This window comes from Thermobia domestica, chromosome 3, assembly GCF_964235325.1.
Source record: "Thermobia domestica chromosome 3, izTheDome1.hap1.1, whole genome shotgun sequence".
Taxonomy (NCBI): Eukaryota; Metazoa; Arthropoda; class Insecta; order Zygentoma; family Lepismatidae; genus Thermobia; species Thermobia domestica.
Genome location: NC_137456.1, coordinates 306,137,060 through 306,163,380, shown reverse-complemented (window position 1 = coordinate 306,163,380; position 26,321 = coordinate 306,137,060). Strand labels below are relative to the sequence as shown.

General features: G+C 34.9%; 1 protein-coding gene across 2 annotated transcripts in view; it reads right to left on the bottom strand.

Annotated features, from left to right (window-relative positions):
• The window catches only part of LOC145681120 (beta-secretase-like), a 76,124-nt gene that overhangs the window by 17,353 nt on the left and 32,450 nt on the right, over positions 1-26,321 (bottom strand). For both annotated transcript variants that reach the window (XM_081752546.1, XM_081752545.1), the window contains exons 6-9: positions 20,054-20,241; positions 11,019-11,228; positions 5,654-5,738; positions 303-422 (exon numbers count right to left, since the gene is read on the bottom strand). In XM_081752546.1, coding sequence (XP_081608672.1) covers positions 303-422; positions 5,654-5,738; positions 11,019-11,228; positions 20,054-20,241 — 603 coding nt within the window. The remainder of the gene's footprint in view (positions 1-302; positions 423-5,653; positions 5,739-11,018; positions 11,229-20,053; positions 20,242-26,321) is intronic.

The following is a 26,321-nucleotide window of genomic DNA, read 5'->3' as shown; positions in this document are numbered from 1 at the left end:
TATATCAACAAATAATAAGGTCAGTCAAGTTATTATTTAAATATGTTCGTCAGTTTAGTTCCTTAAGTAACGATTTTACGTAAGTGATTTACTGATGATTTAGAAATCAACAGGTGAAATGTATCTTACACCGCAACCTTTCCCTTCCCCCTTTCCTTTTTAACTAATACTAAATGTTACATATCATTCATTACCTAAATTTTCGTTATGCAAGCATCTGCTATGGAGAATGTCCTTATACAATGTTATTCTTGCATATGATATTCTTTATGTCCAAGTAATATTGAGACTGAAATGAATACCTTTTTCAGAGTAGAATGGTCCATGTAATGTAACAGAAGGTCCGCAACTACCTCTCGCAAAGCCAACCGTTTTATTTGTGCGGTTGAATAATACGTAGAAACCTTCCATCACAGCAACACCTAAAATAAAGAGTGAACACAGATTATAGAAAATGATAATTGATTTTACTAGTCCATAAATATGTAGTTACATCAATGTAACAAATTATCGGCTAAGAGTTACGAAGCATAGATTTATCAAAAAAATTCTCAGTTTACACATGTAATAATTTCGACTATTTCTTCACTCTGTCGTTTTCATCAGAGCATTAAGAAAAGATGGTATTGCAAATTGAGGCATTAGTTAACTCTCTCAATGACCAATGGAACCCAGAGATTCAATGCCGTATCCACAAAAGCTCTCCGTTGACTTCTATCCTTAGCCAATTGGATCCAGCTTTTACTTTGTATTCCTATTTCTGCGAACTTCATGTTAATATTGTCCTCCCACTTGCATTCAGACCTTCGTAATGGTCTTTTTTTCCGATCGGGTTTTTCAATTAAAATTTTGAAAATGTTCTTACTTTCTTTTATTCTGGCTACAAGACCTGACTACCTGAGCCTCCTAAGTTTAATGACCCCACATAAAGTCAACGGTATTAATTAGGAAGTTCCTCGTTATGAAGTTTACGCCAATACTCATTCCCGTCCCTGTTGGGTTTGTACATTCGGCTCAGGATTTTATTTCCAAACACTTTCAAGTCTTGTGTTCTTACCTTAGAATAAGTATCCATGTTTCACAACAATACGGCACAACACGCATAATTATCGTTTTGTTTATTTTAGGCTTCAAATCTTTCGATAGTATTCGCGAAGGCTTTCGAGTTTGGACTGAATAATAACACAAATTCCCTGCTTTCAGTCGACATTTAATTTCTTCCTGGGTATGCTTTTGGTTTGTCAATATTGATACTAGATATTTGAAAGTCTCCACTTCGTCAGAAGTATTTCTTAATAGTTTACTGTATCTATAGTTTGCAGTATTACGGACGATAAAAATACACGAAGGAAAGTGCTCTTAATTCTGTAAATTTCTTGAGTTTTGTCTTTCAATATAACATACTTCTGTACCTTATTCATTTATTAACGATGTTGGCAGATTGTGGGATGCTGACTATGTTCATAACTAGTTCCTGAGATTTATTAGAATATAAAAAATAATTCTACCACGCTTTTGCAGAAATAAATACTTTGATAAGATTATTCATATAATTCTAATACAAGTAAATAATATTCTAATATAAGTAAATATTACATTCATACATAGCTTCATAGACTCCAGATTAAGTGTCATTATATGTTTGTACTCAGTCAATGATTTTTCAGTATGATCGGGAGGACTAAAGCCATGTGTAGTCACGTTTTTAGAAACATCTTACAACGATATTGTATATCTGTTTTGTGAATTTCTTCTATTTTTGCGCTGGTTTTAGGCAACGATGCTTAAAAGTACACAATCTGTTGTGTAGAAGAGGAAGAAGAAGAAAAGAAGATATATGTTGTTGATTCTAAATATAAAGAAATAACGTTTAATCTTAGTAGTTAAAAATATATGTTGATTTTATATGTATAATCTGTACTCAGAGTTACCGTAACAGCAGATAGTTGTTTGTTTAAAAGTTGCTATGACAACCAAAAAAAAAAAAAAAATATATTATTAATGGTGATGTGAGAAAGAATAAAGATAATAGTGATACAAGGTGACGTGTCTGATTTAATGTAATTTGATCGTGTTGACATATTTTAAAAATTACGTGAACTGCGGTCTAAATGTAACGTATAATATCGCGAACTGCGGTCTAAATGTAACGTATAATATAAGAATAATAAGTTTTAATCGTTACAACCTTATTTTATCTACGTAGGTTGGATAAAATGTAGTATCAACATCATTGTCACATGAGGTGTGAGTGGGATAGTTACAGGCATTCAGTATGTTATAACGGAATGTTAGACAAACAAATTGCAAGTGGGAAAGGTTAAGTCCTCTTATGCAGTTAGATATTGCAGTGCTGTAATGTTGTGACAAAGTTGTCAAGCACCCTAACTCGATGTTTAAAAGTGGAACATTGTGCGTTAGGGTGCATCGAAAATAACTTTTCTTTCGAAATTATGTTACTCTTAGTGACCATTTTTGGCCAAATAGAGTTAATAGAATGTAGAAAAAATTCAAATCGAGACTTCAATATTTTGAGGTGCCACTCTTGGCTTGAAATTCGAAAAATATATACAATTTTGGATCTTTTTTAAGTGAAATACTTATTACTTCCGTGTTACCCTTAGCAATAAATTATTCTCCAAACAATGAGAAATATAATGTATTAAAATAATAATAAATCGATATCTCAATTTTTACTTTCGAGCGACGTGAGGAGAAAAGAAAGTTTGGTAATCGTGAAAAAAAAAATCGAATTTGAGATTTCAACGGATTTACGTGCTTCATGGCCTATCAAGGATTTAGGATTTAGATTTCTGGGCTTTCGGCATCTAAGGCCATTTAGGCCCTCACGTTTTGAGGGATGACGTCCCTCGGCAAGCACACTATCCGGGTAAAGGGAAGGAAAAATGGATTAGGGGAGGAAGGAAGCGGCCTGGGACCTATAAGTTGGGTACCATCCCGGCATTTGCCTGGTGGGAATGAGGAAAACCCCAGGAAAACCTCACTCAGGGCGGCTAGCCTGAAAAAGCGTTTTTACACTTTTTCGACCGAGTGCCCCCACCGGGAATCGAACCTGGGACCGCTCGCACCGAAGGCGAGAGCGTTAGCGACTACGCTACGCGGGGGACTTCATGGCCTATCGATACCGAAAAAGTGATTTTTCGATATACCCGTCTGTTCGTCATGATGTACACTCACCTAGAGGCCATAGTGTTCAACGTATCTAAACCAAATTCTAAACTTAAGGTTTTTATGAGATTCTCAAGTTTTTTTCGCGAATTTTCTTCCTATCCATAAAAATAAGGGTAGTTTATTTAAGGATAAAAATAAAATATTGCTATTTTATAAAAAAAAAAAAAAAACTACTCTAACGATTTAATTTATATTTCATAAATCAGTTTTCCCGTGGTATAAGTCATTTCTCTGGCAAAAATGAAGAAGGGGTAGTTAATTCTTAGGGGTGATTTTTTTAAAAAACGATTTTCTTAGAAACGACTTAGGCGATTTCCTTCATATGTCACGAATAAGTATTTCATTAATAATCTAATAATATCGTATAACTCATTTGTGCTGGAAAAGATGTACGAGGGGTGGTTTCTACTTGAGGATGAGTTTTATTTCGTACGATTTGCTCAAAAAAACGACTCAGGCGATTTTATTCGTAGTTCATAAATAAATATTTTACTATTAACATGACAATATGGTGCAACTCATTTGTCCTGAAGAAATGTAAAAGTAGTTGTTTATTCTTGGGGATGAGCTCTTTTTTGGACGATTTTCTCGAAGAATGATTCATGCAGTTTGTTCATATTTCATGAATATGTCATTGGCACCTGATATTATTAGTTTAGTGTGGTGGCCCGTACCTTTTATTTGAAGTGCCGCCACTGTCTTGAAATGGAAAAATTATAAAACTGAAGATCTAATAATAATAATAATAATAATAATAATAATAATAATAATAATAATAATAATAATAATAATAATAAATGAAATACAAATTACTTTATATCGTGTTATGTGTAGTAATAATTGTTCTTCAAATATCCAAATATACTGTAGAAAAAATTTCAAAATGATACTTAAGTTTTTCAGGTACGGATATTCCTTTGAATTGTGGAGGAAAATCAATATAAATTTTCATATTTGTAAAGATTACGGGAAAAAATATTTAAATATGTTAGTGAAACTTTTCTTGTTAGGTACCATACAATGCAGTGGTTCTCAAACTTGTTACTGCGGCCCACAGTAAACAATAAAAGGTATTTCGTGGCCCCACTTACTTTTATCCAAATACACATTGACATTCTACGTAATGATGGTGTATTTCAAAACAATTAAATTTTGTAAATCGTAAGTTCCAATTTGTTCAATAACAGTCCGTATGAGTGATTAACATGAAATTTATTTCGGGATATTGTGAACATCCTGAGCTACCACAAATGTTACAAAGTAGAGCTCGATGCTTAAATTTTAATAAATCAAAATTTGGTTGGTTTCTTTTATATTTATAGTAAATATCTCACTTTCAAACTAAGTTGAAATGTAAATTTATGAATAAAACGGCCCTGTTGGTACGAAAGTATCAGTTAGTGACGATCGAGCAAGTGTAATGTAAATTTCTTTCTCAATAACTGTATAATATGAAATTGTACGCATGCGCAAAAGAGGGTTAAATTGCTTCCATAGAAAGGTAACACAGAACTAACACCACTCCCGACGCTATGTCCTACCCTGTGACAGATTTTGACTCACTCACTCTTTTCATCCTAACCTAATATCTCTACTGACTCTACAAGGCAGGACTCGGAGTAACCACTTACTCTTCACCTCATTAACAAACGCTTCCATTTTTTTCTAAATAGACTTCACAAGATATGATTTTGCATCAAAATAAAGTTTTCTTAATAAAGGGATAAACTCTTCGCGATCCACCAAAAAAAAAAAAAAAATGACCCGCGACCTACTAATGGGTCGCGACCCACACTTTGAGAAACACTGATACAATGGAGTAAAAAGTAAGATACATGCAATTAAACGTATTCAAGTTTTTACACATTTGAAAACAGTAAAGCACATTAGAAATTGCAGAAAACTGACTGGGATATAAAATTGTAGTTTTTGCAGCTTTTTCGCTCATTTCCAAATAAAGCTTCCAAATAAGCAATAGGATTATTATTTTGGATATAACCCACAACTCTCCACAAGGAAGTGGCTCGAAACAGCTCAAGTTTAAACATCTCTGCTAAAAAGTGTCATCACTAGTTAATACTTGAGGAAGAAAAAAGTATATACAACTTGATCACTGAAGAAAATTTACAAACGCTTCTAGAAGTTATGTTCTCAATTTGCGACTGAAATGATTATGTTAGCACACAAATTTGGGATCACTATTTTACCAATCGAAGAAGGAGCAAGTTTCCGTGGAAACTGTTTTGGATCATCATATAAGAAGACATTTTTGCTTCAGCCAAACATCTTTAATCAACAACATGTCTCAGCTACATGGTTTAACTTATCATTACACTGTTTAGTTAGAATTTTTCACCCTCAGTAGTTCTAAAAATATGTTTGAACACAAATATCGTTAATAAAGTACACCTTTTGTTGGAAATTCCTTACATAAACCTACCTCTTAGTGTTAGAAACTTACCTAATACTAAACCTGTATCTGAGGCATCTATAGCGAACTTATAACAAGGGTCATCTATATTGTCAAATACTCTCCTTATGTAACTCTGAAAATAGAAATAAATACTATAAAAATCAAGAAGTTGAGTTTCACCCCCTATCCTAAAAGCAAATGGCTCATTACATTACTTCTGGATGAGCATGCATGACCATTTATTTACGTACTCTTCTGCAGCTGGGTGATTACTTTATTACTCGTTTCAATCAGAAAGTACTTTCAGTTATTACCTCACAACCATTAACCAGCCCTTTTAGTTAATCACTATACACTTTTACAACTTAATCTGGAAAATAATTTAAAGCTTCTTTCTATATTAATACCGATTATGTCGAAAAATGAAATCTTTTGAGTCCTATGATCATGCTCTTTAGATTAAGGAAGACGATTATTAAAGCAAGTGAATGATGATGGAAGAATTGTTGGAATGAGAAAGTGGGAGGAAAAGAGAGTACCCTGAGAAAATCCACGAGCACTATGTTGTCCACCACAAACTTACTTGGCCGGAAATAGAACCTGGGACCCCACGCACAAGAGTAAGCGCGCTATCACTGAGCCACCATAAACTTATACGGAGCTTTAGTATTATATGAGCAACCTTGGGCTCAGAATTTAGCAGCAAATAATGTTAGCCTTCCTTGTCATCAGGAACATAAACCTAAATGTTTTACGATTAAATATTACCTTAACTCTGATTATTTCCAAATTTTCACCTTCTCGTAATCAAATTTACTGTTTTGTTCGTCTATTTTATGAATTTAAAACTTTCTTTTTAGTTTATATACTTTTAATTTGTAATATCTTCTTGCGTAATTTTAAAATATTACGCATAAATTGTAATTTTAAATTCTTCTCCTTCTTTCGAGATTGATCAAATGGCATTTCTCATCTAACACATTTTGACAACAGTAAACTGAATGATTTACAAAACTAAATCGTCAAGGGTATGAAAATTAGATTAAACAAGAAGCATTACAAAACAAATGCATTACGTAATACTGGAAATTTTAGCAAACGGGTGCAAATCAGGTTTACGCGCACCCAGAATAAAATTAACATTTGAACGTAAAATTATTAAATAATTATAAACATGTAATGCTCTGCCAAAGGCGATGTGTTTCACAGATGTACACTCATGTCCAAAATTATTGTCGCATGTCTATAAATATGTTGTTCTGGCAATGTAATTTGATAAGGAATTCGCCCGATATTTCTTATAATGTTAGTGTGTGTATAATCGGCAAAGACATGTATGTGGCAAATTTCATGTCAAAAGAGCAGTAAATAAGAGCAATAAAACCAAAATAAAATTTTCTTGTCCATTTAGCAACATTTTATTTTACTCATTATAATTTTTGTATTTATAATTCTTTTCCTATGAAATTTACCACAAATATACATTTCTAGATTATACACATAGTATCAGTATTAAAAGTACCCTGCAAATTCATTATCAAATTATATTCTTACAAGAAGACAGTTATAGATATGCGACAATAATTTTGGACATCAGTGTACTTCTTGTTGAGTCACATTTTATAGGTTATATATAAAAATAATACAGAAGAAGAAGTAGTGTTATGAAGTGTGTTAATATGACAAAGGTATTTATCGGTATTTCATATTAAGAAATGGAACTTCTGGTTTTTAATAAGAAATTCTTAATAACATTGACTCAAGGAAACCTTAACATTTTTCTATACATCTGGAAGATACTGATAAAAATATGAAGTTCTAATGTCACCATAGTTTCTTTCTCAAAAAACACTCATAATTATGGCAAGAAGTCATTGAAATGTAGCGTCGGTACGCCATTTTAACATTTAGATGTTTCAGTGAGTACAAATGTTCACTTTTATTATTAATATGTATCCCATTACTTCATAAAGTAATTATAAGAATGTACTGTTGGAGAGTGGAATTATTACGATTTGAACAGTTTTATACACTTTTCATAAAAGCAAAGTCCTAAAATTATATTTTATTTCCTGAATTTATATTAAGGAAAAATCTGACATAACGAAAACCAAACAGCACACATACAGGGTGTCTACTAAAATTTCAAAATGAAATTTCGTGACTTTTTCGTGACCTTTTCTTTACCAAATCATAAAATTTCCTAATATTTTCAAGAGCGAATTTGGGTGCGAATTAGACCGAATTTTCCTCTATGCGATAGAAACGTACTTTGCTTGTTATTTGGTGGCGTCTAAAGCCAACGATACACATTTCTGGTAGTGAAATTTGACATTTTATAGAACAAATTTTTCAATCTGTCCTTACATTTGTACAGTTAAAAAAAATGTGACCCAAAAGCTAAATTTCGTGACTTTTTCGTGACTTTCATGACCGTTTTCTGATTTCGTGACTTTCGTGACCGATAGACACCCTGACATACCAATATCTATTTTTACCTCGTAATTTCATCCACCCACTACAAATATGCCATGATTCATTCAATTCCGTTTACTTGTACTGCTAAGTAGCCTGTGAAAGGGAACGTTAACGCGGTTAAAAACAATGTGCAGTGATTCAGTCTTTAACAGCGGAAAACAAGAAAAGAATTTGTGAGGATAATTTTTCTCTCATTTTCACATTTTGTAGCATGATTATCATTTATAACTTTAATAATAATAATAATAATAATAATAATAATAATAATAATAATAATAATAATAATAATAATAATACGAAAATATTCCGAACTGGAGTTTTATTATATGCCTATTATTGTGGAAACTAAAATTTCGAAGAATATTTTTTTTTTTTTAATATATATATATACGTTTGTAACATTGTTAGTTTGCAATTTTCACAACAAATTAAGTTAAGTTTAGTTAGGTTAGTTTAGTTAAGTTAATTAGTACGAGTTAAGTTTATACATCTGGTGAAGGAAGATTAAAGATGTAAAATGCAAACAACTGGGTTAGTAACTTGAAGCTACTATCACCCAGAAGAAGATACCAGCAGATAAGTAAAATATCTAAATGACTGCCATAAAATAAAACTTCAATACGCATAAGGTAACGTACTGTAATTTTTTTTATCATCATATAGGTCTACATAAGTGCGTAGTATTTTAAAAGCACGAAAACCTTAACGTACTCAGAATATTTACATACATATTTATATAGTTTCAGTTACAGCCAAAAGGCTACTTTACACTGAAATATTAAAAAGGAATTCGAATTTTGACAGGCTATACATATTAAGGTATTAATCCCAGTATTCGTCTACCGGACCCGAGGGAAAACCCTGGCAAGTACCTTCTGATTGCAAAGTGCGAATGCTAACCATTTCCCTCCGATCGCTCAGTCGCACAATGAGTAAATATGTTAGACAATTTGTTTTACATTATAAAATATCGTCTTTTTCGTGGCTTTTTTTCTTTTTACTGACTTTTCTTTCAAGCCTTTGACAATTCTGGCTAAGAACTGTTCTTAAAAACAAAAACAAGAAAAAAAGAAAAGAAAGAAAAAAAGAGCTGCAAGTACGAGAGCTGTCCAGAAAGTCTCAGACGTTTTGGCCTATCGCGGCAGTGCACGGGGCTAGAGTTGCCATCTTAATGTTAGAACGTTGCAACACTCAGCACGCATCCAGCTGCGGTAGCGTGAAGACTGTGATGTTCTTACTGTGCTTTCTGTGACGTGTTACAATGTGCGCTGCAATAGAAACTCCCACCTCTTGTGAGGTGCATTCTGTGGTAAGGATTTTGTTGCCAAAAAAACCACAAGCCAATTAAAATCTATCGCCAACTGCGTGAAATGTACGGACATGGAATAATGAGTGAAGGCCGAGTGAGGCAATGGTGCAATGATTTTAAAAACTACAAAGCGCACCCAAGAGCTCTTGGATGGTTTCGGATGTGCGGTGTTCTATTACCCACTATACAGCCCGGACTTGGCGCCGAGCCACTACCACTTTTTCCCAGCGATGAAGACATAACTCGCTCCACAACGCTTGGATACTGACGCCGGTGTAAGCCAGTGGTTGAAATCGGAGACGGCAGACTTCCACCTCGACGGTACTGATAAACTTGCGCCACGGTATGATCAAGTGCCTTAATTTGCGTGGCGATTATGTGGAAAAATAGCTTAAGAGTGTAGCTTTCAAACGTATAAAATATAATTTGGTTTGTTCATTCTGTTACTCTGTTATTTCAAACGTCTGTTACTTTCTAAACAGGCTTCGTAAATTAAACTATACATCAATAAAATCATACACGGATTAGAAAACGCACAAAAGACATCTACAGACCTAAGAATTACAAATGCATTCATTGTTCATGAAGATCTAAGGGAAACTGATATGCATTTGAAGTACCTGACTGCAGGGTTGGCAAAAACCATGGTTTTTATTGACCCCCCCCCCTCCCAAAAAAAAAGGTATTTTGGTTTAAATAATTTACTCTATGTATTTATATTAGATATGGACAGAAATTAGTTTGTTTCCCCTTGGTGTTATTATGCAACAACCGGGTTATGCTGGAAGGGGTCACATAAGCTTAAAGAAAAATCCAAACCGCTTCTCGGTTTACATCCGAGAGGAATTGTCCTTAATTTGAACTCGAAACCGAAACTAACTGGCCACAAATGCGATACGTCTGCCGACTCACTCACGAAGGACTCCTGATAAAAATACGTTGTACTGATCTTTCCATACTTGTTAATATAATTGTCAAGAGTCATTTCAGAACGACAAAAAGATAAACAGTTGCACAAGTGAAACCATTATACGGAATTACATATGGACAGTTTCAAAATACTGCAGAAGAACTAATTTAGTCCAGGTTAGTTCACTACGACTTTTATTAGTCCAAGTTAAAGGAATACAACAACTTAATTTGCATATCAGTAAGAGAAGTGAATAAACATTATTTGAGACCACTTTTGCTCTGACCCATTTATACATAAATAGATATCAAAGATACTTCTGATTTCAATAAATGCCTCTCGTGGGGTTTGCATGACCCTCTCCCCCCCAAAAAACGTACGGCATTTCGATGTATTTTATCAATAGTAAACATTAATAAAACGAAAAAATATTTAGAATTCTTCTTTGATTGCAATTTGCATAACCATATATATATATATCATAAACTTATAAAAAAAAAGTTGCTTTTGTAGTATAATATGAGTAATGAATGGGGAATTTAGGTCTGAATATAATAGGAATAATATACGGGAGTGAAACGTGATAACCCACAAATATGTGTTCATCAAGATTTTGCGAACATTTTTCTTGTCTTGGTTTAAACCAGCTAACCCTGCCTGACTGTATTATAAACTAACACAATCTAAACACTGAAATTAATGACAGCTGAGTTTACCTGTGGCACAATTTCCAAAGTAAAGACTGAATGATCCGTTTCCGCTAATGTTAGATTGATGTTAGGAAACAATTCAAACGGGAATTCGCCCTGAGGGCAAAGCATTTTCTGGACTGTCCAAAACTCTTTCGATATTACAGGAACGCTGCCCCTAGTAGACAACTCCAGATTCGTCGACGTCTCCAGTAAGTCCACTACAGCATTAAATACCTTAAATAAAAATTATGGTAGATAAACTTAAGTTCTTATATACATAAATTAACTATAAACAATTTTTAAATATATCTCAAAATAGTTTTATACACAAATCGGCTTTCTTGCCTCGATTTTTAAACGTAAACAATAAATTTAAAATAACACTTCTTTATCAAGATGAGTTTAATTTTGAGGATACGAATGGACGACAGATACGATTTCCTAACAAGTAGATAAGAACTTTAACATCCTTCCTACATTTTCCTTAATTTACGTCAATTTCTCTTGGCTTGTCTTAGAATTTACTCTTAGGAGGAAAAAAAAAGGCTGTTATTATTATTATTAGCAGCAGTGTTTTTACTCATTGTTTCCTATGAATATTCTTCAGAAAACTATACGTAAGAGTTCATCGTGATTTTGTTACAAACTTGAAACTTACAACAACAACAAAATCTTACTTTACGACGAAGCACAAACGAGCTAGTGAAATGAGGTAATAGCAAAAATAGTAAGAAAGTCAAATTTACGATTTGGCTTATTCTTTTCCTTCTTCGTGTTTTTCATGTATTAGTACAGATCAAAGGTTTTTAATGGATCGAATTCAAGTTAAAATCCTTCTAAAATTCTTTAAAATTATTACTTTGTATCCAATTTAATCAAAATGTTTTTTTTTTTTTTTTTTTTTTAATTCTTCTTGTCTTATCAGAAGTTATGGTTCTCCTTTGGATCTTTTTAATTTTTGCCTGTACGAAAGCAGAAAACCTTGCATTTCTACTCTGAGGAATGATGATAGTAGAGCAGAAAAGTCGAATAAAGTGAAAAAATAATGTGTTTAAAGTGAATAATACCGAGATTTCAAGAGATTTAATGTTTCCTGGCCGCTATACCGAGGAAGCGATTTTTTGGGTGTCCTTCAGTTTTGTTATACAGTCAGAAACAATATTAAGTATAGGTTTGAGTTGTAAGAAATGATAGCTCCAACCTATACTTAATATTGTTTCTGACTGTGCATATACACGTGAAGAGGCTACATCATTCAACATATTCGTACCAAAATTTAAAATTAACGTTTTTATAAGGCTTTTACAATGGGGGAAGGGGGATGTATATTTTTTTTCTATCACAAAAGTTCAAGGTAGTTTACTGAAAAAAACGTAGTTACATTTTTTCGAAAACGATTTTGATTCCAATTCATAATAAATATTTGGTTAACAATCCTATAATATGGTGTCACTTCTCTGGAAGCAGGAAGGAATACTTCACAAAGAAGTAATCTATTTATTTATTTTATTTCTACGACAGGAGTAAAGTGAAGTCTTGTGATCTTGAACAAGAATATAGATAAACTCAAGATTTTGACGTATTTACATAATTACATGACCTTATATGCCTACAAAATGTTTTGGATTCTGTTTATCTGTTGATTCTTACGTACAGAGATTGAAGTCACATTGACCAATATATCTATTAAATGGTTGTTACAATGTGGAGATGTCATATGGTTTGTGGAATGCTACCAGAAAGTGTCTTAAGGTGAATGAATATGACCTATGCTGTCAGGAAGATACACTATTGATTATAGTTATTGATTTTGATAAGTTGATTATTTTAAATATAAATGGTCGATGTAGTACAGAGTGAGGGAGTAGTTTATGCACGACTTAATATCCGGGGTTACCAAATTTCACGCAAGGAAAAAGAGGACACCTCACTTTAAGTACTGGTTTTGAAAGAATTTCTATAAACGTTGAGCTCTAAGGATTTCTACAAACATTTCATGGTGCAGAAAAACAATGCTCCCTGCCATAGGTCTCGTGTTATCCAAGAAAAATTCCGTAACTTTGAAACTATTGAACTGTTACCACATCCACCATACAGTCCTGACTTAGCGCCTTAAAATTACTACTTGTTCCGTACAATAGGGCGCTTCCTTTGTGATAAAACATTCGCCAATACGGAGGATGTGTGGTGTAGGGTTTATATGTTTTTCGACTCGGAGTGGTATGCACAAGGCATTCACAATTTGGTGGAAATAAGTGTATCCACTATAAATCTCAATGGTTTGTACTTTGCAGAGTAAAATCTCTTCTACACCATTCTCTTGCGTTTTCATTTTCCACATAGTATGGAAGGAAACTTATGGGACACTCTGGTAATACTGAAAGAGTTGTGAATACTTTTCCAGTAAGTAATAAATGTGTAGGAACCTTATTCAGGAGGTTGTATATTAAACCTAACATTAAATATTAGGTGCATTTGATACGTGAAACAATTAGGAATAGTGAATACGACACAAGTAATCATGCCGTCCACTAATAACAGCATTGAAATTTCAATTAGCACCTCAGAATAAAACATTGATAACTTTAACAGTCTCACGACAAAATTTAGAACACTGAGATAATAATAATATTGTAATATACCATGTGCTTAAGTTTATAAACACCGAACATGTGATTGTGTTTACAAAACATTCTACATGTGCTCCTATTTATAAACAAAAACCACGTGTACTTTACGATGGAAAAATGAAATGAAATTGAGTTTTACGTCCCACGGTTATGCCGGTTAGGCTAAAGGAGACGGTGATGATGAGTAATGAATGAAATGGTGGAATGAAGAAAGTGGGAGGAAACGGGAGAACCCCGAGAAAACCCACACACACGGTGTTTGTCCACCACAAAGTTCACTTGGCGGGAGCAGGGTTTGAACCCGAGACCCCTAGCACCAGAGGTGAACGCTCTACCACTGAGCCACAGCGGCCCCTACTTTACGATTGCGGCGGCCTTACGTTGGAGTACTACAAATTGCAGACGATGGAAACATCAACGACCCCTACAATCATATGACAATGAGGGACGAGCAGCGCCGCAGCCTCCCATAGCGCCTATATAACGGAGAGAATTCCATGGACAGTCACCAGTCTGTGACTGGTCAAATCCCCTTTCTTGGTTTGCAGTGGAGCCTAGGATGTACCTACCCTAAACCAAAACTTTAGTTTGCAGTGGAGTTAATGGTTCCCTCTCCTCCTGGCTTGCGGTGGAGCCTTGTGGGAGACTTCTCTTTCTGCTTGCAGTAGAGCAGCGAGAGAATCCTAATCACAATCTGGCCTGGCTTGAAGTGGAGCCTTGTCGGGAATCTAACTCCTCTCTGCTTGCAGTAGAGCAGCGAGTATCCTAAACCTTCACAAGTAGTTCGCGTCGAAGGGACGCTATACCTACCTTATATTACAGAATTTACATTATTGTATTATACTTGCAGAATAATGTTTATACTGAATTTTACAATAAAAAATCTATAGTGGCAAACGATTTCGGATTGTAAGTTGCTCTACTAAAACTCTACCTACCGCTATACAAGGAGAATACTACAATATTCTCCAGAATGTGCGACTTTTTGATTTTTCTTTGTACGCCAGAATGTAAGGGTAGTTTACTAGTAAATGAAAATCAAAACTAGCAATTTTCTCGAAAACAGCTCTTAACTAATACTTTATATTACAAAAACAAATATTTCATTAGTAACTCTAATATAATGCATAATCCATTTTTCTCAAATTTTAGATAGGGATTAATTTAACTGTGGAATGTATTTTCTTCAGATAATTTTCTTGAAAATGCTATAATGATTTTCTGAAATTTTTGAATACATATTTCATTGTTAACCCTATAATATAGCATAATCCGCTTCTTTCTAAAGAACCCAGAAAAGGTGTTCTACTGATAGGGCGAAGAAATAAACAAATAGTTGCAACATAACATGGTTTAATTTGAGAAATGGAAGCAAAAATGTTTAGTGCACTAACTCTTTACTTTGGAAATTTAGTGCTAGCTCTATTTTATACAAGCAGTTTTGATTGTTACACAATAACAAAGGCCATAATCGAAAAGATTAGCTACAATGAAAAAAACTATTGTTTGTATTGAAAATCATAACAACGGCATTCCATAGCCAAGTCAAAGGACAAAAGACACGTTTACCGCTTAGGTATTTCGCAGCATATTTATGTAAATTAACCAGCAAGCATGGAGTTTCTTAAACAAGGTAACGTTGCTAAAAAGTAATACCATTTTTTTTTTTCAATTTGCAAAAGTACGAAACTAATGTAGAATACTATGAACATTTTAAATCTGTTTATCCCAGAGTATTTCTACAATGAGGATGTTTTACATGTTCTTCCTTCAGTTATTAACATTATTTGAATGAAATTCCATGCCCTCATCGTCGATCTAGTGGCTAGCATATGCGTCTTTGGTGCAAGTGGTTCCAGGCTCGATACTCGATAGAAGCACATTAAAAATTTGAACACATTATACTACGATTCGGATTTCATTTCAGACGGTAGTTCTATGTCTCATATGGTCTCGGTGCTGAGCAGAGACCGTAAATTTCAACTAACAAACAAACTATATTTCATTTGTGTTTAAGACTTACAGCCTTGTCCAAATTAATGGAATTAACGACATTTTGTGTTGTGGATCATATATTCACATAAAACACAAATTTGTATTTAAGTACGATAAAATGAAATGCAAGGGTATTTGAATAAAGCATTACTCTAACAAATATAAAATGAAATTAAGCATTAATAATTTTACATATTACATAAATAAACGAGAATTTGACTTCAATTTGAAATCCATTAAAAACTAAATGTTGTTTTCAACTAATCAGTAATTTGTATATCACACATATAGGGATTTTTTTTTTAATAACATTTTATAATTAACAAATGGATTACTTAATTTTGCAATTATAATAATATTTACATGGCAACTCTGAATTTTAAAGTCTGTAATTCGGGCCGTTATAAAGCTGTGACGTACTCCTTCCATGAGTTTTTTTTTTCTTTCTTTAAGGCATTTTGCGCCCAACAAACTTTACTCTCAAACAACGTACTCTCTCGTGTGTCACGTTTTGTGTGTCATAGTTATTATGACCTATTTTGTAATTTTAATATATATATAAAAAAAAAACGAGCAAACATTATTTTATAAAATATTCACTACAGACAAATTCCTTCATTCTACAGATGTTCTTTCACAAGCAACGTACATATGGGTGCTGTAACACGTAAGACTGAAAACCCCGCGTTTCGTTGTACAAGAGAAAATAGTAGGAAGTAATACTTTAAATAAAAACAACGACAATCTGCTAGCACCAGATAACAGACAGTCCATCGTTTGTGGAAATAGCCCATATGGTGTTTTTCGTTCTTCCAAATGTTTCGTCGCTCAACGCGAGCTCTGTATATACAAAGTAATAAGATTTTTTTTTTTTCAAATTCACCTTTATTTATATCTACAATGGTACTCTGTGCTGCCTTCAATCCAGTTCTCTTGGGAAGCCATTCAGCGTTGGAGACGTTATTTGCAATCTTTATAACAATACTGGAACTGAGAAAGCCTTCACCTAATAGCCTGCAATAACCACGTCGATGTTTTCCATTGTCCCATAGTAATGGTCTTTGAGATGTGTTTTCACAATTGGAAACAGAAGAAGTTACAGAGACTCAAGTCAGGCGAATGGAGATTGAAGAACGATAGAGATGATTTTCGTGTCAAAAACTCCGCAGGCACAGTGTGACTATGAGCATTGTCGTGATGCAGCACTTTATCTCGTTACATGTAAGTTATCCGTTTTCGAAGCCCTTCAGGAACTAAAAATAACTAGTAATCGTCAGTCCTTGAGGCACGAACTCTATATGAACAATGCCTCGTTGAGTTGATTTTGACTTTAACGTCCCTTTCAGCAGCGAGGTTATATGAGACGGGACCTACTGATTAACGTGGAATCCGAACTACATGAACTCCCAGTGGAATCGAACCCGGGTCTCCCACGCCAAAGGTGCGTACGCTAACCGCTTAGCCATGAAGAAGCTCGAACAATGCCTCGTCTCTCAATAAAACAAGTCAGTCTTATTCTGATTCTTGACTTGTCCATTCGCGTTTTTCAGTAGTGGTGAGCTGGATGTGTGCAACTCTGCACTTTGTCATTTGGTTTTCGGATCGTACTCAAATATTCAAGTCATAACATGTGATTTTTTTTTTTTTTTTTTTTTTTTTTTTTTTTTTTTTTTTAATCCACTTTGAAAGAAAGATCACGGACATGTCTTGTCAGTTCTCTTTCTCGTTCAGGGGTGAGACTTTTTGGTTCCAGTTTCGTACAGTTTTCTCACTCCCACTTCGTTGCTTAAAATCTGATGGACGGTCGTATAGGTAAAATTCAGTTCTTCTGCTATTACTCTGACAGTTACCCGACGGTCTGTCCCCAAAAGTCTTGAATTCGTTTCACATTTACATCATTTCTGGGCTTACTGGCTTTCCAAATCGGGAATCATCTTCCACTGATTCCTAGCCTTCGGCAAATGCCTTAAACCAATTAAATACCTGGAGTTGCGACAAGGCAGCATCGCCGTAGGCTTGTTTGATTTTTTGTGCTGTGTCTCGGTTACGTTATGTCCAAGTTTGAAACAAAATCTGATGGCACACAGTTGCTCGTAACTGTGTTCACTGATTTTTGTGGTACCGCACAACAACTTATTTCACAACACGAGCTCTCTCACTTCACCTGTTAACACGACAGACTCGTCATACACACTGAGGCTGCGTGCGCGCTATGGAGAGGGGAGGGGAAGATGCAAAATTTTGCTAATTCATGAGTTCTCATTCCAGTCTTATTACTTTATTTACAAATTTCGTTGACTCCAATATGAACTCCACAATATCTGTTATCAATTGATGCACATGTGCACCCAACGAAGTAGAATGTTTATATGTATACAATTATAAATCATGAGAAGATTTTTAATTTTTAAGCAAATAATAAAATAGCCACAACTATATTACAATTATTACAATTATATAGAAAATAAAAGTTTTTACATACCTTGCGTTGATTTAATGTTATTTTCCCCGATAATTCCGCTTCCTTTAATCTGGAAGGATCCTTAGAGGAACACTAATCCTTGAAGGCAGATCGAGTTGTGAATTCAAACGAAGTACGATCGAATGAGTGTGAACGATCGATTTTTCTTTCCTTTTTTGTCTTCTCCCGTGTATTAATGAAAATTAATTCTCAGACACTTGTTGCACAATACGAAAAATGTACAAAAACAGTGCTAGCAATCACTTATGAAAAATAACAATTATTTATTCACACCATTATGAATCACAGTAGCTAGTCCCTTGTGAATTTCTCTTTCTTGTTATTATGAAAAACTACTGAAAAGATTTTTTCAGTAAATGATGAGATAAGAAAATTGGTGCATTTTCAATATTAATCGTTTCTTAAGCAAACCTTATAGCGTTTCCATGTTAATAATTCCAACTTTTATCTAGAGATCCTTGATCAAGATTTAATTCTGACACCTTTGTCTTAATGAAATACGATTTATACGTAACCAGAGTGTCTACTAAAATTCCAAAATGAAGTTCCAAAATTTCGTGATCTTTTCTTTACCAAACCAATAAATTTAGTAACATTCTCAAGAGCGAATTTGGGTGCGACTTGGGCCGAATTTTCATGCACGCGGTAGAAGCGTACTTTCCTTGCGATTTGGTAGCGTCTAAAGCCGACCATAAACATTTTTGGTGGCGAATATTAACGTTTTATAGCACAAAATTTTCCAGTCTATACTTATATTTGTACAGATTAAAAAAAAAAAAAAAAAAATCGTGACCCAAAAGCTATGACTTTCGTGATCGATAGACACCCTGGTAGCTGTCTCTATTTGCGATGACGTTTATGAAGTGCTTTTACCTTTTAATGGTAAGCTTTGAGGCTGCCAAATGCTTCGATAGACCTGAAATTACGAGAGCTTAGTTTCTTGAGTCTTTTATTCTAATTGTCACGTTTCTTTTGGTCATACCTACATAAATTTCGTTACAATAACACTCCACTAAATATGTGTCTGACACTCTGACACGCTAAGATTATCCATATAGTAGCTCTTGTAACCTAAATTATTTTCTAATTTCATGGGAGGTTTGAGTGCTATATTAAATCCATATTTTCTTGCCACTATCTATAATTTATACGAGAGGTTAGACCACAGAGGGACCGATATCCACTTGGTATTCCTGTCAACATTTTTTACTGAACTTGTTTTGTTTTTTGAAAATCTGTAAAGCTTGTATAATTTTGCAGTGAACATTTAAAAGCAGGAAACGGATTGAGTGACGTAGTGGTTAACGCATCGGTACGGTATGTCGGAGGTACCAGGTTCGAGTCTCGGTCCAGGTAATCCCTTTTCCACTCTTTGTGTGTTATAGAATTCGCACCTATGGAGGCTCTGGTGTGTAAAAAATCGTTTTGTTTCCCCCTTTCAATAGTATCTATGAAATCACAACCGTCATAAGGTGCTCGGTATATGGACACAGGATTGTCCAATCACAGCAGGAGTCTGCGGTGCAAGCAATGTGGTCCGAGGTGAGAGCACCGACTCTTGAGAATGTGTGGCTGTTCTGGGAAGCGGACTGCGTGGCTTAGTGATTAGCGCATAGGCACAATGTTTCGGAAGTCCCGGTTTGAGTCCTGGTCAGTAGTCACCTTCCACTCTTTTGTATTATTTAAAAGCGATACCCATTAATACAGGGATGACGATAAAAAAAAAAAAAAAAAAAAAAAAAAAAAAAAAAAAAAAAAAAAAAAAAAAAAAAAAACAGAACGTGAATGTGAAGGACTAACTCGGTCTATCTTCAAGGATCAATTTGCTTCTACGGATGCCTGCAGATTAAAGAAAGTGAAATTATCAAGAAAAACAACATTAAACCAATGCAATACATGATATATAAATGCGTAAGCAACATAAAAACCTTAAAATATTATATTACAATTACCTTTTTGGGTAACCTGAGGTTTGTAGTTCCACTATCTACGATAGTTTTGTCAAAATTAAACTCCTTACAGGGAAGATCGACTTCTTTTCCACCAATGCTAATTCCAGTAAGGACGACTTCATAAAACCATTCCTTCACAATCGGTGTTGTTATCATAGGGCTTAACAGAAAATCCGTGCTCATATGACCTACAATAAAATAAGGTAGAACTTGAATATTTCAGAAACTTATGTTCCTTGCGACTGGAATAAAATAAGATATAAGATAGTAAGGTATAAACTGAATGTGAAAAAAAAAAGAAAAAAAGAAGAAGAACTGAAAAGCAGCAAAAGCTACCAATTCGTCATGTACAGACAACTAGTTATAAATAAGAAACATTCAGAAGTTCATTTAATTAATTCAAAACAGTTTCGATGGAGCCTTCTGTCTTTTTCCACTGGCGAATCTAGTAGTTGAAACATTAATATTCCTCTTTTATATACAGGTTCTCACATTTCTACTATATATATATATTTTTTTTTGGGGGGGGGGGAGTTGCTGTTGTGTTTGGGAATTCTGTAAACTATGTAGACTTGTTCGACTAAATCAATAAATATTAGACACTAGAATTTAAGAAATAAAAATATTATATTTATGTTTGTACAATACTTTCAAATTTCTTCTGTTGCTAATGAGAGACTATTTCAACTCGGACTAAATAGATTAAGGATTAAGACTGTTTCGGAATAGATTGAGGATTGTGACTCATTACGTAAGCTTTTATATTTTTATAACCGCAGTATACGTCAGTTACATGCACTGACTCCGATGATTCACCTTGCTCCACTCCTGGTATTGATGGTTCAGTGGTAGAGTTCTCACCTTTGCGTGTGGGGTCCCTGATTCGATTCACCGTATGCGTGGGTTCTCCTCTCGCTTCTTCCCACTTACATAACTCCACTGTTACCATCATCTTTTTCCCTTAACCTCGGTGAATAATAGTGGGGCATATAAACTTTTTTTTCTTTTCTAAGCCTACTTTTATTTAAAAAAAAAAATGTTCATATTTTATTCTATATATTTCAATTAATTCGAGGTATCCGGAATATTGAACCTATTTCTGTAGAATTTAATAAACGGAAAACTGAAAAGGAAGCTTTGATCTTACAGTATTCTACTCTTCAATAAATAAATAAATAAATAAATAAATAAAATAATAATAATAATAATAATAATAATAATAATAATAATAATAATAATAAAAGATCTATATGGCTAGTGAGTTTTAGTTGCCATATTACAATCCAGCAGCAGCGTCATTTAGGGGGGCAGGAAGGGGCAACTTCCCCCCCCCCCAAGAGTTTGAGGAATGCATATAATTTAATGGAATGTCTACTAACTTACTAATACGAAACGTGAAAATCTTATGTCGGTGATGCTCTTGCCCCCCTTAAGCGAAGTCTGAAATGACGCTCCTGCAATCCAGGATAGTGTGTACCATACACGAATAGTAGTTATAATTAGAAATACAAGAATTTGAGATTTTTTTTTTTCGAAAAAGAAAATGAAAACAAATATTTTCCACTGCTATTTTGTCTGGATTTTTTTTTTTTTAATTATTGAAGAAATAGCAGTTTGGTCCACTTCTCTTTTCATATTTTGTACACTCACCAGTCAAAACATTAAGACCTATCTAATATCTAGTACATCTGCCTTTGGATCGCAGAAGATCAAGAATGTGGTTTGGAATGGAAGCAATAAGCAATTGGTAGGTGGCTGTAGTCATGGCGCACTACATCTGCACGCACTAGTTACTTAATTCCTGTAAATTCTGCGATGAGATCGGATCTGACGTTCAATGACATTCCAAAGGTGTTGAATTGGGTTAAGATCGGGCGAGTTTAAAGGCCACTGCAGCAATTGAAATTCACTACTGCATTGCACGAACCACTGCAGCACAGCACTGGCCTTGTGACCAGGAGTGTTGTCCTACTGAAACATGTTATTGCCAGCCGAAACATGGTCAGAAGTATTTCAGTTCAACGTCAGTGAATGATGATGGAAGAATTGGTGGAATGAGAATATAGAAGGAAACGGAAGTACCCCGAGAAAACCCGGACATGATTCTGTCCATTACAAACTTACTTGGCTAGGGATCGAACCAGAGACCCCCCTCACCAGATGCAAAATATGGTCGACATGAATGAATGTAGATCAACAATGACCTACCAATTGCTTGGAGCCGTTAACGTCCACACGCACTACTGGCTATGGATGACCATGTGAAGGTTCCTCAAATAACAATAATGGAGCCACCACCGGCCTGACATCGCCCTATTGCGCACGTAGGCGACGGATTCTGAACCGCCCATCGATGTGATTAAGGCAATATTGTGATTCATCGCACCATGCAAGGCTGTGCCATTGCTCGGTGGTCCTTTGACGATGGTCATGTACCCATTCAAATCGTAATCAAAGATACGTGACGTTAACATTGTTACACATGTTGGAGGTTGGCTGCGGAGGCCGATTTATCTTACAGTATACGATGACTCAGAGACACTCGTACTTCGTTCACGGTTGAAGTCTGCTGTTCATTGTGCCATAGCTTGCTTTATCAAACTCGACAGTCTACGACGTCCGACATATTTAATAAGGTGCTGTCCACTCACGTCTTTTTTTCCCAATTTTGCAAGACACTAATCACGGCAACTTGTAAACACCTGACAAGTCCCGCTGTTTTCGAGATGCTCGACCCCACTAGTCTTGCCCTTACAATCTAGCCCCTATTAAACTCAGATATATTACCGGCCTTTCCCGTTCTACGCACAAGCATCACGGTGACCGATTGAATGAAATACCTGTTACCGTCTGGCGACCGATTCTATTGTGCTCCGTGACTCTTATGTCAGCCCAACGACTTCGTTCAAAAAGTAACGGCTAGTCATGATGATTTGGTTGGTGGAAGCACGGAATTTAGTTTCAACAAACTGTTTGTACAATTAACAGAGCTTTCTTCAACGACAAAAGCGTTGAAGTAAAGATTAATAGTGTTAGTACTAAATGTACTGAAAATATAATGGTTAGATTTCGTACCAAGGATTTATTATTTACAGTTAATGTACGAACACATTTCAGGAGTTAAAGCAATATTTTACGTGGGAGAATAGACTGAATAAATCTCTATACAGCATTGATAGAGGACTTTGAAACTGGAGAAGGAACAAGCTATTTTTACACTGTTACCAAGGTTCTATTTCAAACATATTGACACGAAATACCATGAAAGGAAGAGACTCTGTGGATAAAGTAATTTTTGCAACCGTGTTTATATTACGAAATACCCAAAAGAGCGTAAAATACCTAAAATAGCAGTTCATTTATTTGATTCTGCAGACTAAATTCGCATTTGGATCTTCAAGCAGAATATTATATAAAATTAATAGAGAAGTTTTCCCGAACTGTATAACTTTCAGGCATTCATAAGATAGCTTAAGCAATCAAAATGACATCAATGGTTAGTCGGGTTCAATAACTTACACTTATTGGCAAGTATGTAATGCCAGTTTGAAAACCAATCAAGATGGCAGCGGACTTACTATATAACTCACAAGTACTTAGTTGATTGAAGTTTCGCGTTCTTCTCAGTATTAAGGCTGTAGGAGACGTAGACACACAGCTTAACGTCGGATCTAAACCAGATGCGCTCCGACCGGGAATCGAACCCAGGCTACAAGTACTGTATGTTGTACAGACGCTTCCTTAATTTTAGAATCTACTACAGGGCAACAAAGGCGGCGACTGAGCAGAATTACACCAAAAAAAGGCTAAAGTTCTCTTATATTCTTTTTTTAAAAAGTCATCTTTCTATGAAAAAAAAATACATAAAAGTCGGTTCTTTTGCATCTTTAATTATAATACAATCTGCGCATAAAATATTCTGCTATAATTCGTGAAGTTATTGTAGATCGGTAAATCAACTCACTTAACTTTTCGGTATGCATAAACTACTAAGCTGTGGTTTAATTTACCACTTCTTCTTGACTAATCTGAAACCCCCAATCAATGAGAGTGATTCTTAAAAAGAAAGAAAATGTGTGTTTCGTCATGAGCGGAAAATTCTCACGAAAGTTTTCATCCCGCACGTCCATATGGTTGTAGTTTACTTCAATTATTTTACGCAATACTCATGCATGGTCATTAAAGCACATATATTTTATTTGTTTCAGGAGGATTTAAGTTCAGTGAACAGTTCTGGGATCAAACTAACATGACTGACCATAATTGATAACTGATAAAAGCTACCAGTTATCTATTATGAATACAGAATTATCATGGAAGGGAGGACTGCTAATGAATCCGCAGTAAGTGTTTTGCTTGTTCTGTAGGCCTAGCAAAATATGCAATAGAAAGTAATTTAATTTTCCTGGCGTTAGAGCACATAGAAAGCTACAGTCGGTTCTTAGTTGCTTTACAAAGACTGGTTAATGGTAACATCTGCAACGTGAGACATCTTTGTAAGCTTTAAGAATTAACAAAAGGCAAATCTACACATAAAGACAGGTTTTTAGAAATTGAAAATGAAATCTTTGAGTTTAACGTCTCACGATTATGCCGGTTAGGCTAAAGGAGACGGTGATGATGAGTAATGTATGAAATGGTGGAATGAAGAAAGTGGGAGGAAACGGGAGAACCCCGAGAAAACCCACGCGCACGGTGTTTGTCCACTACAAAGTTCACTTAGCGGGGGCTGGGATCGAACCCGGGATCCCAAGCACCAGAAGTGAACGCTCTACCACTGAGCCACCGCGGCCCCAGGTTTTTAGAAATTGAAACCCTTTTCTTTCAAATCGCTTATCTTCTCACTCAATATCTCACCAATCTTCAAAGTATAAAGCACTACTGTACTAGCACGTATTCTGTTGGACAGCCTTAGTCCAAGGACTCTAAGTCAGAAAATTCTTATCTGCAACCACACTAAGATACACTGACATACACTACTAATAACATCTCCAGATACGTACATGGACAACAATATATTAACAACATATTTTCTTCTCTTTCAAATCTACGACTAGCATGGCACTTAACCTTCCTAACACTTTCAACCTTCAATACGGATTAATCGATTTCATTTTAGTTGGACTGGCTTAGTTCAGAACAGGGTTTCTCAAAGTCAAATAACGGTCCCCCCATCACCGATTCCAATCACCGTTATTTGCTGCGATCTTAACCAGAGTTCACTACCTATTAATCCAAATTGTTCCCAACTGCTTTCTAATGCTACGTTCACATTGAAAATTCTGTGGCACCGCCACGAGAGAGCAAAAGCATAAGTTATTTTCTTTTTAAATGTAAGTATTGTGTATTGGAAAAACATGTGAGACTGATCTTTAACTACTTTCATTTTTTAATTATTTAAATTTTGTCTTTTGATGTCTTCTGTCCCCAACTTCGACTAATCTCTTATGGGTACACAGCCCTGTAACACAATGCTTATTGCAATATTTAGTTTGGAGTGAATATATAAAACGATAATTATGCCTGTTGTGCTGCATGGTTGCGAAACATGGTCGTTTACTTTAAGAGAAGAATGTAGACTGAAAGATTTGAGAATAAAATCTTCAGACGAATATTCGGACTCAAGAGGTACAGAAATGGGGAATGGCGGAAACTTCATAACGAGGAACTACATAATTTATACCGTTTACGAAACATTATTAGGGTTATCAAATGTAGGAGGCTAAGTGGGCAGGTTATGTAGCCAGAATGAAAGAACGTAGGGACGCTTTCGAAGTTTTGAGTGAAAATCCAATCGGAAAACATCCATTAGAAAGACCTACGCGTAGGTGGGAGGACAACGTTAAGATGGATTTTGCAGAAATAGGAATACAAAGTAAAAACTGGATCCACTTGGCTAAGGATAGAAGTCAATTGAGAGCTTTTGTGGACGCGGCATTGAATCTTGGGGTTTCATAGCCCATTGAGTTAATTAGTTACTTTAGTGAAATGGTCATTAAAATGAACTGAGATGGCCATTACTGTTTATTCATCAATATTATTTTCCAAGTATTAAAAAGATTGTTAGAGATTATAAGATTCCTCTGATTACTTTTTTTAAATAGTTTTCGAATAACGTTAAGAGGCGACAGAGAATTCTTTTGCTTTAAGGAGTACTTCTTTTTCATTGATTAAAAACAAATTAGCTTTGTTTTGTCGCATTGTTAAAACTTCTTGGCATTTCAGCTAAACGAATAAAGCGCAAGCTCTGGCGTGACGTTGCCAAGTG